The sequence below is a fragment of the Terrapene carolina genome, unplaced genomic scaffold (assembly GCF_002925995.2).
Source record: "Terrapene carolina triunguis isolate 2854851 unplaced genomic scaffold, T_m_triunguis-2.0 Scaffold96, whole genome shotgun sequence".
NCBI lineage: Eukaryota > Metazoa > Chordata > Testudines > Emydidae > Terrapene > Terrapene triunguis.
In genome coordinates, this window is record NW_020664447.1 from 4,609 (window position 1) to 21,651 (window position 17,043).

Sequence of the window (17,043 nt, forward strand, 5' to 3'; positions counted from 1 at the left end):
TTTTTAGCCTCTTTGCCTTCTGGGAGGTATTTAACTTTCAGGTACATGAAATCTTAAACCCTGGATGCCTTCCCTTCTGACACCCCATATTAGTGACTGCAATGACTTGTGTGTAGAAGTGGCAAAGGGGGCAGGTATTGTAAAGACTGATCTCCTGTCTCCGTGCCCCACTGCGGTCAGGTTCCACCCCCGTCTCCGACTTTGGGGGTGTTCCTGCTTTCTTAGGATTTGACATTCTCTGCCGTTCCTTCCTGAACTTTCAGATGCACAGGACTCACCCCCGGATACACACCCTTCCTTCTCATAAGTTCCTCCTGTCTCGATGTTTCTTAAGGCATCAGGTTCCTGCGGGATTTAAGATTTAAGTCGATTTAAACCCCCATACCTGGGATCCCAAACTGGAAGGCAAAGCAACTAACCCCGAGCGTTTGTGGTCTCCTTTCAGATGCAGAGGTGGACTAGTCTCCTGTTTCTATCTTTGATCTTTTGCGCCACCCTCTCAGAGACCTTTGGACTCGTTTTATCAGTAAGTATAAATTTCATTTACAGGGGCTCTATCCATTAGACATGCTCAGTGTCTCAGCTAACAAGTACCAGTAAACTGACAGGCACCTGGTTAGATATAGGGCTGAGCAAAACAAAGCAAGTGCCCGAGAATATTTTGGATGGTGGATGAACAATTGGGAATATTGGACATTTTAATACTCATCTACTTATGACAAATGTGCTACAAAGTAGTTAAACAAAACAAGGGTTATTAGTTTTATATAGTAAAGTTCAATGAATGGCCATCTTATTTAGGAAAAAAAACAAGGAATTCTTTTGTTTTACATGAAGCTTACAAAATATAAACAGCTGAGACATGACAAATTGTGTAAATCTAAACCAGTATCTAGAGGGAAATATATATACTTTTCAGTAAAGCAGATTGGGAGCAGATCACATTTATTATAACTTGTAAGGTTTAAAATTTATAATGCATTGTGTGATTTGCACTTTCGTCTATATAGGGTCAAAATCCTGGTCATGCTGAAGTCAATGGCAAAACTCCCATTGATTTCAGTGAGGCCAGGGTTTCACCCAGACTGAAATAATATTTTTTTGATGAATAAAAAATATCAGCTCATTAGAAACCCTAATGAATCTGTTTGCACAAACCAACCTCCCAGATTCATTTCTCTTTTTTTGAAAAAGTATTATGTAAATCATGCAATAAATAAGCTACCTGCACTTTTCCCTCTGTAAGGCAAAAGAAAAAAGGGGCTGGACTTTGAATAGTGCTGGTTACCTACTTGGGCCACGTAAGTCAAATATTTAATTTTCTATATTTTAAAATTCTATTAAAAATGGTCACTTGATGCCTATTGTCTGCCATGAGTGTGCTACCCACTAATCTGGCTATTAAAGTAATTTTTGTTTAAACCTTCTTATGTAAAACTAAAGAGTGTTATTTCAGAGAACCTTCAGTTAGTTACACATCTGAAGCCTGGGATAGAAACAAATAGAATTTAAACTTCCTCTTCAAAAGCAATGCCATGTAAAGGCACTAAATTATATGGAATTACACATTTGGGTATTCTTAGAGTGCTAATGAGTTGTAATTCTTAGGTGGCAAACATTTTATTACTCTAAAATAGTAGCTTTACCTCCAATTATACAATAATAATGATGATTAATTGTATAGAATCTAAGGGCATTTGCCTTGCAAAGTAGTTATAACATTTTATGGAATTTTGGAGGTCAATCAAGGGGGAAATACTATGGGTGAAATTGGGCCCCATTGAAATGAGTGGCAGTTTTGCCGCTGAACTCAGTGGAGCCGAGATTTCACCCTAAATCTACATAAAAATGCCCAGATGCATAGTCTTCTGATACTATTCTTGGACAAAACAAACTCTCTGAGATTGTAAATAAATATCAGTAATTTACAAGAGGAAAATACTTAATTCCATTTTGTAATTAAAAACAAACACCAGTGTCTGAGAGGCTGAAAATGTAAAGTTCAGGTTTCCAAAAAAGTATGGAGATGAAAAGTGAAGGTGTCCCGATTGGCTAAAAAGCCTTCCTTTAAAACTATTTGTAGCTGATTTAATAATTGTCATTTATTTTTACCCAAGGTTTTCAAGATGCTGAGAGGCATAAAACATACAGACATCTATACCTACCCTTTACTACTTTTTATGTTAAATATTACTGGGGGTTGCCTAATTTCACCCTCTATAGTATATGATAAACATTACAGATAATTAATACCGTTGTCCAGATAAGGATCATAACTGTCTTTTTTTCCTTTATTATTCACTTTTTGTAACTGACCTTGGGATACAAATGTATGCACCTTTGATGTACACCTCTACCCCGATATAACGCTATCCTCGGGAGCCAAAAAGTCTTACCAAGTTATAGGTGAAACGGCGTTATATCGAACTTGCTTTGATCCGCCGGAGTGCGCAGCCCCGACCCCTTGGAGCGCTGCTTTACCGCATTATATCCAAATTTGTGTTATATCGGGTCGCATTATATTGGGGTAGAGGTGTATTTATTGATTCTGTAAATGTTTGTAAATATATTTGCCTTAAAGCAGCAATGCCAGAATAGACTGTGTTGAAAGACAGACATACATGCCATTCTGTAATGGGGGCATATATTTGCTGAGTGCCATTTCTCTAAGACTGGATAATAGGCATCATCCTCTGTTGCAGGTCGTATTGATCAGCTTTTACTGATAAAGGAAATGCCCATTGCAAGGGGGAGAGAAGAGGCACCTGGGGAATGTAAGATAGTTTTTGGAGGTTATTCATGTAAACTAATTGCAATTTACTTTAAAACAAATTACTTGGCAACTTTTTTTTTTTTTTAAGAGGAAAGAGTAGCAAAACCACATTCCTAAATTACACATGAATGGTCCAACTCTGCATTCCCTGTACAACCAAAACTCCCACTGAATTCAGGAAGAGTTTGGGAGTGCAAGCAATATAGGAATGGGCCCTTAATGGATATAAACTAAATACACAAAATTAAAAAATGCCTTCTTTAATTCTTTAATAAGCTTATTAAAGAATGATTCCTTTGATTCACTAATTATACATCATTCTATCAACAATCCCATCATGTTCTCGTGCACAAATGAAAAGAAGGCTATAAAGAGAGTCACTTATAAATCTTTTGGAGCTAGCTCAATAAAATCCATCAAAATCAACCTGGAGACTGTAAATGAAATTAACTCTTCATCTCTAATTTATTTAACAGATGCAGTAGATAATCACAGATCTTTTATTGACAAACATGGCCTAGCTGGTAAACGTGAGATACAGCCTGAAGAGGATATAAAAATAGGTAATGAAATTATGAAAGCCAAGAGTTTAAGCTTCTGTATATAGCATTTTATTTACTATGTTTGAGTTATTGTCCCCCTAAATGGAAGCTTAAGCTTGCTTGTAGGCAGGACAATGTACTTAACATACATGAGTAGTCCGATTGAAGTCAATGAGAGTATTCATATGAGAAAGGAAAGCAAAATTTGGCTCACAGACACCAGAGTTTGGAGATCATGACCTGAATTATGTGTATTCTGCCTTGTAATAGTTTAAAATGCAGAGTCATACATTCACTGGCAGGACAAAAGCTTTTGAGTTTCCTTTATTTTATCCAAATTAACATATTTGACTACAAAATCTACCTGTTCAAAACAAAGCTTTCAAGTTCTATCAGACACTTAGGAGTCCTAACTGATTAGCCCAGGAGTGTGATCAGTAAGGGACGATATTAGGGAGATCATACATTAGGGAAAGTTATAGAAACAAGAGACATCTTTTATCATACCAACACAGAACTGAAAGCTGTTGTTAATGCTGTATGGAGCTGTTTTTTGATAAATGGATTTCTCATAATAACCCCATCTCAAGTATAATTGTATAATTTTTCCATAATTAAACAAGATAAATTGTTTCAATTAGAAGACTTAGGGCCTGATCCAAAGCTTAATGAAGTCAGTAGGAGTCTTTCCATGTAATGCAATGGGTTTTGGAACAGTCCCTTAATCCTGAGAGGTGCTGAGCATTCACAACTCTGAGCTCAATGGGAGTTGTGAGTGCTCTGTACTTCTCAGGATCAGATCCTTACAGTATATCGTCCCTGTTTTTATAACCCTTGTTTGTATTGTAAAATTTCTACTCTATGCTGATGGTAATGGTTCAAAATTCAAAAAGGGTTGCTGTGTATATTCTTGCCTAAATGTACACCCTAAAGCATTTAATTTTATGGTTAATCTAATTCCTACGTATTGGTATGCAAAAATGTTACTTTGTTCAAAATACCTTATTTTCTCTAAGCAAATATTTAGACTAATACAAAAGCCATTTCCTTTTCTTGGTATATCTGCAACTTATTTGTTGAACTAAAAAAATACTCCTATTGCATTCCTAGACAAAGGGTGAATGATGCTAGAGGCAGCTGGGGAGCATCTACAGAGGCAAACTTCTTTTGTTTTTTAGTTGCCATTTATTGGGGTGTTTAAAATGAAACACTTTGTATAGAGTTTCCAATATCAATTTGTAATAGTAAAAAAATATATATAAAAAGTGATGTGATCGAGTCAATGAGTTAAAGCAGGTACTCAACTGGAGGCTATTAACAGGAACACACCATTTCTAAACATTGATACAACAACCAACTCTCGCTTGATCGTTCATAATTAAACAGAATACAGCTTAGCAGCAGGAAGCTTTTGCTTTATAGAATTGCAGTTTCATATCTAGATCACACCTCCATGGCAACACCATGTTAAGGCAGCAAATGCTGTGAAATTCCCATCAGCATTTCCTCTGACGTCTTCCATTGGGAGAGCAGGATACACCACCCTCTCCTTTCTGGCCATACATATGGAGGCTCTGTGCTGCTACAGAATCTCTAGCCCTGCTACTTGGTAGCACAGCTGAGGCCTGCCTTAAAGGAGGGGATTCCCCATGACAGAGCCAGGTGCATGAGTGAATTTTTAAGTATAACCTATAGGTCCCCTCCTCAGGATTGTCTCTTGACCTACCCATCCTTTGCCTGTTCAACCCAGTGCTTGATTCCTTCTAATCTGCACAGATCTCCAGACACACAGATAGCTCTTTATGGGGTCCAGAAGACGCCTTGGGAGCTGTTGTGACTCTTTTCTGTATTGTGAGGGAGTGATCCACACATGGCAAGAGCCCTATGTATGGATCAAAAGACATGAGCTAGTCCTCTGTTAGGGAATCTCAAAATGAGATCCATTTCTCACTCCAATCCCGAGAAAGCTGATAGTTGTTCCTGTGCTCAGCATTGTACTAACAGGGGAAGATAGAGTCCTGCTCCAAGGAACTTACAATCTAACTCAAACCCTGACAGTACAATAGAGACACATCTGATAGTCAACAAAGGTCCAAAATTCAGGTAAGGTTCTTTGCTTATTACTTATTAGTAGGAGATCATTGAATCATCTCCCATAAGTTGTACAATTCTGTTGAAGACAATTAGTTCGTTTCTGGTTATGGTTGTACGGGGTGGGGGGGAATTAGAAATGTTGGCGCCTAGCAAAGCGGATATAATATATTTTGCTACTCTGAAATATTGATGAAAGGGACAGTTAGTGCACTCTGATCTAGTAATACTTCTCACTGACTCACTGTATTTTCCAGCTGTGGACGTGTAGACAGTTCCTTTGTAAAATATGTGATCTGGAAACTATACATTGTGGAACTGCAGATATGGCTTCCCAGTGAAGTCACCCCAAGTTGATAGTGCTCAGCACTTTTCAGGATGGGACCTAAAGATTGTAACCTAGTTTCTTATAAACTTCATTTAAGCACACTCCTTCCATCAACTCTGAAAATCTCCTTTGCACCTGAAATTTGCATGCAGACCCTATTCAATGGAGACATTTTTTTTAAGTTTTACTGGAATTGAATTAGGTATTTTGAAAAACATATTTTTCACTTGCGGAATGTAGTGGCTTCTTATAAAGTTGTCTTAAAATGGTAATTGTTTACATGTTCAAGGGGAACTAATGCAGTGGACTATTTTCAATAAAATTGGGTGAATAAATTTGGACCTATTTTCTCCAGAAATCTGAGTCTCTGAGATCTCTTCAGATACAAACTCATTGACTGGTGTTGCAGAATTTACAAGCTCCACAGACAGCCTTGGAGGACCTTACAAGCACTGTAAATCAAATAACCTGAAGGCTGCTTTAACTTACATTAGTACAGAAGCTCCAGAATCAGGGAGTGTAACAAGCTCCCTGATGTCACCCCATTCTTGCACCAAATGTATTTCAATGCAGGAGAGAATCTGGCTCTCAGTTTTTCCACTGAACTTTTAAAATGAAATGTAGTTTCATGGATTTTTCTGAACTCTTACAACTTTAGTCACAATAGTGAATGTATCAGCAAATAGTCATACTATCTATACATTAAATATCTAATACATGTTTTCTAGGTAATCTTGGGAGACCAGTGGTTGACGACAACGTTGTACGCACAGTAATTGAATTTTTGACTTACTTGCATCTTAAAGGTTAGTAAAGCTCTCAATCATTTAAAAGTACAGTTTTATTTCAGTCACTGAGGATCTGATTCTGTAATCCTTACTTGGACAAAACTCTTGAATAAGAGCTGCAGAACTGGGATTGAATATATAATTGTAGATTCATATTTAAATTGTGCGACTTTGTTGAGCATCACTGGAGAATGGGCTTGATTATGTTTGACATAACTCCTAGAACAAAATGTGCTGAAACGATATCGCTGAATATCCATATTAACAAATAATGGATTGAAATCTGGAAGAAACTACTAAGAGCCTGCTCCCACAAAACACTTATGGAGATGCTTAAAGTTCAACATACAAGTAGTGTCACAGAAGTGCATGACGTTAAGTATATGACTAAGTGGTTGCAGGATTGAGATGTTGACTGTAAGCTCCTTGGTGCAGGAACCATCTTTTCATTATACATGTGTACAGTGCCTAGCACAGAGGGGTCCCGATCCTGCTTGGAGCCTGTAGGTACTACCAAAATGACAACTGCCAAAACTGTTTGAACTATCTTTAATAAGGTCCAATATTTGTACTCTTACTTAAAAGACTGAATAAAAGGAGATGTTTCAAAGTTTATCATGATCAAGTTTTACATTTGTGTAAGACAGTGACAAAGGAAATAAATTTTCCCTCCATATCCCTGAAATTGTGACATCACTCACCTGTGTGGCAACAGAGTTTAAACAGAGGCAAAACTCCCTGTGAAATACTGGAGAACTGTCTATATAGGACCTGTAGGACTAAGATCTCTAAGGATGCCTAATTAAGGATTCTGACTTTATTATAGCATCAAGCAAACAGAAAACCTGAGTGGTTACTAGACCTCTATTATAATTTTGAAGGTCTTCATGTGTTTTTCAGAAAATTTCAGGCAAAGTAAATTAATTTATTTAAATATACCTTTTTCAAATTTTCAGCCAATATAGAATTGCTCCTTTCAACTCTGCTACATTCAAAATATTTAGAAAGTGATTTGCATTAGGAGGGAAAAAAATAACACAATACATGCCTTTAATCTTCCTAATTGCAAGCATTCTGAATCTTTCATTCAAAAGTCACCAATTCTGTCACATGCCTTCTCTATAAATCCCTATCTTTGAATATAATGAATTATAGATGCTTTCATAGCAATGAATTTATTGTTAGATAAAATTACAGGTGCTGTGTTTTTATTTTAATTAATGCACTGGAATGAGACATTTGTGTTTTATTAATTTCACTTTACTGTGAATATCTTTTTAAGTTTGTTAACTTCAAGATTATATGAATTTTATAAATTAAACTCTACAGTTTTGGCATCATTTTCTAAAATGATCTGTCTTGGTTCAGAAAAATCCTCTGCTAAGACTACTGTAAATACTAAAATACAACCAGTGTTAACTAAACTACATTGCATAGTCTATAGAGACTGTATGTGTTTGAATGATATAGTTAAGGATCTTTGAGCAATACTGTCATTTCCAGGGATTGAGAATACTTCAACTGTCCAGCCTCAGTCCAAAAGCAAACCTAAGATTTTGTGCCATTCTCAAGCATTTTTCAAACACAGCACATCCTGGCTTACCTGAATCTCATGGAACATGTTGAATAAGTTAATATAATCAAAGCTTGAAAATACCTTCAGTTTCCCCAAAATCTCTAAGACGTCGCGGTAGGACATGACCATGTTTGGGATAACAGAGTTTTCCCGATAACCCTGGTTTTGCTGTATAATAAAAACATTAATGTGGATTAACTGCACAAAAAACCTCCTTTTTGAAAAACAATTGACATTTTTACAGAAATGTCTAATATGCAAAACTGGGGCCCAAATCTGCTATCCTCATTTTGAGAAGTAGCTTTCAGAGGGTAGCCCATTAAAATCAATGGATCTGTTTGGAAGGTGAGTCTCTGGTCTCTGGAGGCTTAGTAGTAATTATGCAGCTGTTCCGTGCTCTGGGCTGGGAGAGGGTGGTTCCATTTCTCTTCCCAATTCCTGCAGAGCATGTTTACTTGTACTCCCCACAGAGACTGAGTATTTTTCCATTCAACATTTTTACTTATCTGATAGATTACATGGATCTAAAATAACATTTTCAAACATTCATACAATGCTCTAAAAATCTTTATTCTCCCAATCTTTCAGTGCTGTTTCTCCCTGTTAACTGAACAATGAGCATCTGTCCAAATCCATATTTACAGGGTAGTCACTTGAAATAACTATTGTTTGAGGACCCTACTTACCCATACATGGGCTATTCCCAAGTGAGGGAGTGGAAAGTCAGTATTGGTGAATCCACCCACAAGTTGGGAACAGCAGTTACAGCATGAACAGCTTGAAAGCATAAATGGCTCAGGGAGGATCTTGGGACATCCATGATCAGGGGTATTGATCCTGATCTGGTCACCCTACATAGGGTAGACATGGCCCCAGTGTTGTCAATAAGACTACTCATATGCTTACTGCAGATGAGTTAGAGTTCCCATTCAGAGAAGGATTATTTGGGCCTCAGTCTCTAAGTGCTAAATGAAAGCCCAAGGAGATCCTGATTTAATATTGGTCAGCTGGTGTTTATATACCAGTGCAGTATAGACATTTCTGTACTCCCCTGTGTAAGCTATGTCCCAGTGTGGGGGTCAGAGCAGCCTCCTGAGCCGGAATGACTCGGCAGGGCTGGGGAATAGGCTGAGCGCTGACCTCCGCAAACTGAGCCAGCATGGAGGGATAAGTAATATGCACCTAGTAAAGAGCTGATACCAATTACTTTCCTAATGGAGCAAGTGTCAACCAGGGGCTGAACTGTGACTTTTTGAGTAACAATTACCTGATCTGCTCTTTGGACCACACAGTTACATGCTCCTCCTTACTGTTACCATCAACCTTGAGACTACACAGAAACCAAATCCACTGGATTGTGCACAATGGCTTTTCAGTGATGCAGAACTGGTACTCCAAAGCTACAAAACAAAGAATGTTAGCAAGTGATGCTACATTTTTAGCTAACAATGGCTACAGCGAGATCTTGACATGAATATGTACTCCAAATCAATATCTGATTTAAAAAAAAAATTCAGTCCAACAATAATGTAATATAAATGCTTTTTACACATCTACTCAAATGTCAGTTTATTACACTAAATATATTGATTTATGCATTTTCTTTCTCAAAATAATCCATTTTATAGAGAAATGTTTTTAACAGTAATGATTATTCAGATAATTCATATACTTCCATCTTAAAGAGAAGGGGCATATTTATAATAACACCCTCACAAGTGATTTCTTGGAGGTCACTATCACAGTTGGCCTTTTAGGCCCCAATGCTGAAACTGGCTCGGCGCAGGGGTCTGCCCAGCCTGAGCCAGTTGCAGGATCAAACTTAATCAAACAATATTAAATCTTATGATACTGATATTCAGTGATATGAATCAAAACATCAAGGTTGATGTAGAAGGTTTTTTAAAATACTGTAAATTATAACTGGAAGTTATGACTTATTAATATTCAAAAGAAACATTAAATAGCCTAGAAATGAGCCATGAAAAATATGAGCCTATTGCCTCATCTGTGGTCAAAGGGAAGCAAAGTAAGAAAGTTTAGCGATCATAAGGCTGATTTTTAGGAATTAATTGTTAATACTAAACTTTGCACTTAACTATTTGTTGCTAAAAATCATGACTGTGTTTTTCTTTTTCCCTTTTGCAGAGGCTGGGGCACTAGATAATCTACTTTCGTCAGAAGAAACAAATCAGTCCTGAAAAATAATGTATTTATACTTTGTTGTATTGTAAATGAAGACTAAACTCTAAACAGAGCTTTAAATGAACAGAAGATGGTGATTATTGTTTACATTACTCTTATACAGAGTTACACATAGTAAACTACTTTCTGCCCTTTTTGTTTTGTTTTTTTCTGTGATGTTACAATGTAAGATTTTTGCCTTGATAAAAAAAAAATTCTTTAGGTAAGTGGTAAAATAAAAAAAGAACAGCTGCATTTTGTTTCATTTTCCTTACAATAGCGTGTTTTCAAATTACATATAATGCACAATATGTAGTATATTAAATACGTTTAATTTTAAGTATACAAATCCTCCTAAGCCTGAGCACTGTACCTGTGTCAACTCAACCCCCTGTGTAGATGCAGCTAGATCAATGGAAGAATGTTCCGTCAGTCTAGCTACCATCGCTCGATGAGGTGGAGCGATGGAAAAACCCCTTCTGTTGCTGAAGGAATCTTCTCCAGTACAGCGCTACAGGTGCATAACGATGGTGCTGTAACCGTGCCGCTGTGGCGCCCATATGGTAGACATGGCCCCAGTGTTGTCAGTAAGTTTACTCATATGCTTAAAGCTAAACACATGCTTAAAGAGCTTTTTTGGATCAAGGTCAGAGTGCCCAGCACTTACAGAATCAAGCCCTGCGGAAGGAACTATGGAACTAAGATAGAGAAGATGTAATCCTCCCCAAGATGGATGCAGGCTATAGGGCTGCAACTCAATCACTAACGTACCTCTGGAGTGGATTTGGTTTCCTAGATCCTGTGGTCTCTTCTCCACATGCACTGATAAGGGTCAGGGTAGAATCTCCTTCTGCATGGCCACTGCATCTACACCAACCAACCTGCTGCACATAGGCACTGACTCCGTGGGTGCTCTGGGGCTGGAGCACCCACGGGGAAAAATTGGTGGGTGCTCTGCACCCACTGGCAGCCAAGCTCCCCGCCCCACCTCACCTCCACCCCTGAGGCGGAGAAGCGGCGTGCTATCTCCCAGTGCTTGCTGCCTCAAAACAGCTGTTTCGCGATGTAACAAGCTCTGGGAGGGAGGGGGAGGAGCGGGAACGCAGCGCACTTAGGGGAGGAGGCAGGGCCAGGGCAGGCATTTGGGGAAGGGGTTGGAATGGGGGCAGGGCAGGGGTGGAGTTGGGGCGGGTCCGGGGGTCGAGGGGGGTCGAGCATCCACCGGTGCCAGCAGAAGTCGGCACCTATGCTGCTGCATAGACTCACCATGAATAGGGTGACCAGCTAGCAACTGTGAAAAAATGGGGGTGGGGGGGAGGGGTAATAGGCACCTATATAAGAAAAAGTCCCAAAAAAGGGACTGTCCCTTTAAAAATGGGACATCTGGTCACCCTAACCATGAGCCTTGTGAGTAGAGCCCTGCAGTAGGATTGGGAGCCTGCGGGTCCCACAGGACCTGCTGCCATAATAGCGGGAGCAGGATAAAAATTCCAGAAACAATGCGGGAGTGGGTGGTAGTGGGAATGGGTATTGTGGGGCAGAAGCAGGATTTAAAAAACAGTCCTCCTGTACTGCAAACAACATGAACGCCCCATTCAGCAGCCACCACTCTCCAGCCACCCAACTCTGAAGGCAGCACCGCCATCAGCAACAATGCAGAAGTAAGGATGGGAATGGGGGGTCTCCCTGCCCATGCCTGGGGATGGCAAGGCATGGGGGCTTCCCGTTCCCTGTGCACGATGATGCAGGGTCTCTCCAGCCATTTGCATGGAGAATTAGAAGTTTCTAATCTCTTTGCATAGGGAAGGGGAGATGCTGGGGTTGCTCATCCCCTTATAGGGGTGCGTGAGGACTCGGATCCCTCTGCATGGATGAGTTGGGAGGGTCAGTGAGTTCTCATCCTATTGCAAATGGGTGCAGGGAAGTGGGTGGGTGCTGGTGGGGAGACAGCTGCTGAGAGCAGCTCATCCAGCCATTACTGGGACAATTTTAGAGCCCTGCAGTGGTCCCACGGGACCAACTGCCATAACAGCAGGAATGAGATAAAAAATTCAAGAAACAATGTGGGAGCAGGTGGGAGTGAGAATTGCAGGTTGGGAGTAGAATTTAAAAAATAATTCCTTGTAAGGTTCTATTTGGGAGGGCTTTGGATGGGCCCTCCACTTAGGTGAATTTTATGCTATGTGCTTACAGTGCTATGAAGCATTGGCACTTTAAAATGCTGCTGATCAGAGCAAGCAGACTGTCAGAAATTCCAGAGGAATTACTACATAATCTGATATTCACTTTTATTATAGTTAAATCTATTCTAGTAGCTACCTCCAGTAGCCAAACCCCCGTCATTGTGGACACTTTAAAGTTAATCAACATATGCTGTTTCTTCGATGGTTGCTCATGGTCTGATCTACTGACCACCAAAATCAATAATGGAAGCCTTCCCTCAACTTCAATGGGTTTTTGATCAGGTCCATAAAGAGCAGGTGTCACTGGGATGTTTTGGGAAGTAGTGCAAAAAGTTTTCACCATCTGAGCTGCTATAGCTTCAATATTTGAGAATGAGATTCCAAGACTAGTAAAAAGAAGAAATAACAAATTTTAACCCTTATTCAACTAATATTTTCCACACTGCCACCTAATGACCTTATCCAGAACCCATTGAAGTCAACAGAAGTCTTTCCACCTATTTCCATGGGTTTTGGATCTGGTGCATTATGAATGTTTAGGATTAATGGACCTCTCTGCGGTACTCAACCACAAGGATTCTACTCTTTCGATGGAAAAATAGTTGATTCCAATACCAATTTCAAAGAACTTTAACTCAGTATGATTTTGATTTCTGTTCAAATAGAATGAGAAATTCAGTTTAAAATAAACTGAGTTAAATTACTGTAATCAAATTAGTACTGCTGCTAAACTGATTCCAGTTAAAATGTTCCTAAGTAGTGATGGATACGTTTTATAAAGTTTTGTTGGGATGTTTGTTTGAAATTCTTTACACTGGAAGTCTCATGAGATCAAGCTTTCTTGGACGATTTCCAGTGCTGTCTGACTTTGTCTGAGCTGATAGTCCTACAAGACCAGCTCTGATTATGATATTATTCCTCAGATACTACATTGATTCACAGATTCTAAGACCAGAAGGGATCAGTATGATCATCTAGTCTGATCTCCTGCATAACACAGGCCATATAATCTCACTCAGTAATGAGTACCATAAGAATTCCTATCAGTAAATATTTCAGGATTTACAATTCCAAAATAAAGATACAGAAAGGCACATTTTCAAGGTATCCCTCCCTCCCCACTAAGTGCCTCCCCAACCTTAATCTTTGCAAACCATAAAAAAAAAAAAATCTTGACCAAAATTTGTGTAGGTTTTTATTAGGGCTGTCAAGCGATTCAAAAAATTAATTGTGATTAAACAATAATAGAATACTATTTATATAAATATTTTGGATGTTTTCCACATTTTCAAATATATTGATTTCAATTACAACACAGAATACAAAATGTACAGTGCTCACTTTATATTTATTTATTATAAATATTTGCACTGTAAAAATAAAAGAAATAGTATTTTTCAATTCATTAAAACAAGTACTGTAGTGCAATCTCTTTATCATGAAAGTTGAACTTACAAATGTAGAATTATATACAAAAAATAACTGCATTCAAAAATAAAACAATGTAAAACTTTAGAGCCTACAAGTTCACCCAGTCCTACTTCTTGTTCAGCCAAACACTCAGACAAACAAGTTTGTTTACATTGGGGAGATAATGTTGCCCACTTCTTGTTTACAATGTCACCTGAAAGTGAGAACAGGCGTTTGCATGGCACTGCTTGTTGTAGCCGGCGTCACAAGATATTTATGTGCCAGATGCACCAAAGATTCATATGTCCCTTCATGCTTCAACCACCATTCCAGGGGATATGCATCCATGCTGATGATGGGTTCTGCTCGATAACAATCCAAAGCAGTGCGGACCGACACATGTTCATTTTCATTATCTGAGTCAGATGCCACCAGCAGAAGATTGATTTTCTTTTTTGGTGGTTCGGGTTCTGTAGTTTCCACATCGGAGTGTTGTTCTTTTAAGATTTCTGAAAGCATGCTCCACACCTCGTCCCTCTCAGATTTTGGAAGGCACTTCAGATTCTTAAACCTTGGGTCGAGTGCTGTAGCTATCTTTAGAAATCGCACATTGGTACCTTCTTTGCGTTTTGTCAAATCTGCAGTGAAAGTGTTCTTAAAATGAACAACATGCTGGGTCATCATCCGAGACAGCTATAATATGAAATATATGGCAGAATGCAGGTAAAACACAGAGCAGGAGACATACAATTGTCCCCCAAGGAGTTCAGTCACAAATTTAATTAATGCATTATTTTTTAAATGAGCATCATCAGCATGGAAGCATGTCCTCTGGAATGGTGGCCAAAGCATGAAGGTGCATACGAATGTTCAGCAGATCTGGCATGTAAATACCTTGCAATGCCGGCTACAAAAGTGCCATGCGAATGTCTGTTCTCATTTTCAGGTGACATTGTAAATAAGAAGCAGGCAGCAGTATCTCCTGCAAATGTAAACAAACTTGTTTGTCTGAGCGATTGGCAGAACAAGAAGTAAGACTGAGTAGACTTGAAGGCTCTAAAGTTTTACATTGTTTTGTTTTTGAGTGCAGCTACGTAATAAAAAAAATCTACATTTGAAAGTTGCACTTTCAAGATAAAGAGATTGCACTATGGTACTTCTATGAGGTGAACTGAAAAATACTATTTCTTTTGTTTATCGTTTTTACAGTGCAAATATTTGTAATAAAAATAATATAAAGTGAGTACTGTACACTTTGTATTCTGTGTTTTAGTTGAAATCAATATATTTGAAAATGTAGGAAAAACGTTCAAAATATTTAATAAATTTCAATTGGTATTCTATTGTTTAACAATGCAATTAAAACTGCGATTAATCGCGATTAATTTTTTAAATCACGATTAATTTTTTGAGTTAATCGCATGAGTTAACTGCGATTAATCAACAGCCCTAGTTTTTATATTATTCAAAAATTCTTCCATCTCTACATCTTAGAAATAAAATTTAGCAAAATATTATTTATGTTTTAATTTAGGGAAGGACTCATCCATCTAGCTTGTTGAACAATGTCAATATTGGAGATTTAATCCAGTTTTAAAACTATACCAATACCATACTCAACCCCACAGGCAAAAATCAGATAAACAAGATAGTCCTTATACCATGCTCTGAGGACTAATCCTATTGATGGAACACACAGAGAGAACAGACAGACACACATCCTATGTGCTTCTGCAGAGAACTAGAGAATTTCCTTCTACCCCAAGTATCAGGGGGTAGCCGTGTTAGTCTGTATCTACAAAAACAACAAGGAGTCTGGTAGCACCTTAAAGACTAACAGATTTATTTGGGCATAAGCTTTCGTGGGTAAAAGCCTCACTTCTTCAGATGCATAGAGTGAAAGTTACAGATGCAGGCATTATATACTGACACATGGAGAGCAGGGAGTTACTTCGCAAGTGGAGAACCAGTGTTGACAGGGCCAATTCAATCAGGGTGAATGTAGTCCACTCCCAATAATAGATGAAGAGGTGTCAATTCCAGGAGAGGAAAAGCTGCTTCTGTAATGATCCAGCCACTTCCAGTCCCTATTCAAGCCCAGATTAATGGTGTTAAATTTGCAAATGAATTTTAGTTCTGCTGTTTCTCTTTGAAGTCTGTTTCTAAAGTTTTTTTGTTCAATGATAGTGACTTTTAAATCTGTAATAGAATGACCAGGGAGATTGAAGTGTTCACTTACTGGCTTATGTATGTTACCATTCCTGATGTCCGATTTGTATCCATTTATTCTTTTGCAGAAGGACTGTCCGGTTTGGCCAATGTACATGGCAGAGGGGCATTGCTGGCACATGATGGCATATATAACATTAGTGGATGTGCAGGTGAATGAGCCCTTGATGGTGTGGCTGATGTGGTTGGGTCCTCTGATGGTGTCGCCAGAGTAGATATGGGGACAGAGTAGGCAACGAGATTTGCTACAGGGATTGGTTCCTGGGTTGGTGTTTCTGTGGTGTGGTGTGTAGTTGCTGGTGAGTATTTGCTTCAGGTTGGAGGGTTGTCTGTAAGCGAAGACTGGCCTGCCTCCCAAGGTCTGTGAGAGTGAGGGATCATTTTCCAGGATAGGTTGTAGATCGTGGATAATGTGCTGGAGAGGTTTTAGCTGGGGGCTGTATGTGATGGCCAGTGGTGTTCTGTTATTGTCCTTGTTGGGCCTGTCCTGTAGTAGGTGATTTCTGGGTACCCGTCTTGCTCTGTCAATCTATTTCCTCACTTCCCCAGGTGGGTATTGTATATTGTATAGTTTTTTTGTTCAATGATAGTGACTTTTAAATCTGTAATAGAATGACCAGGGAGATTGAAGTGTTCACTTACTGGCTTATGTATGTTACCATTCCTGATGTCCGATTTGTGTCCATTTATTCTTTTGCGGAGGGACTGTCCGGTTTGGCCAATGTACATGGCAGAGGGGCATTGCTGGCACATGATGGCATATATCACATTGGTAGATGTGCAGGTGAACGAGCCTCTGATAGTGTGGCTGATGTGGTTAGGTCCTATGATGGTGTCCCCTGAATCAGGGCCGGCTCCAGGCACCAGCAAACCAAGCAGGTGCCTGGGGCAGCACATTTTCAGGGGCGGCATTCCAGCCAGCCTTTTTTTTTTTTTTTT

At 38.9% G+C, this 17,043-nt stretch overlaps 1 protein-coding gene across 2 annotated transcripts; it reads left to right on the forward strand.

The window, feature by feature from the left end:
* The first annotated feature begins 445 nt into the window (after window positions 1-445).
* On the forward strand, window positions 446-10,375 carry GAL (galanin and GMAP prepropeptide). Of its 2 annotated transcripts, XM_026651490.1 has the most exons (6): window positions 446-526; window positions 1,247-1,301; window positions 2,703-2,774; window positions 3,250-3,336; window positions 6,463-6,540; window positions 10,247-10,375. In XM_026651490.1, the coding sequence occupies exons 1-6, from the start codon at window positions 446-448 to the stop codon at window positions 10,297-10,299; spliced, it is 426 nt and encodes a 141-aa protein (XP_026507275.1). In that variant the 3' UTR covers window positions 10,300-10,375. The 2 variants fall into 2 exon arrangements, with proteins under 2 accessions (XP_026507275.1, XP_026507276.1); XM_026651491.1 differs by lacking the exon at window positions 2,703-2,774.
* Window positions 10,376-17,043: the final 6,668 nt, after the last annotated feature.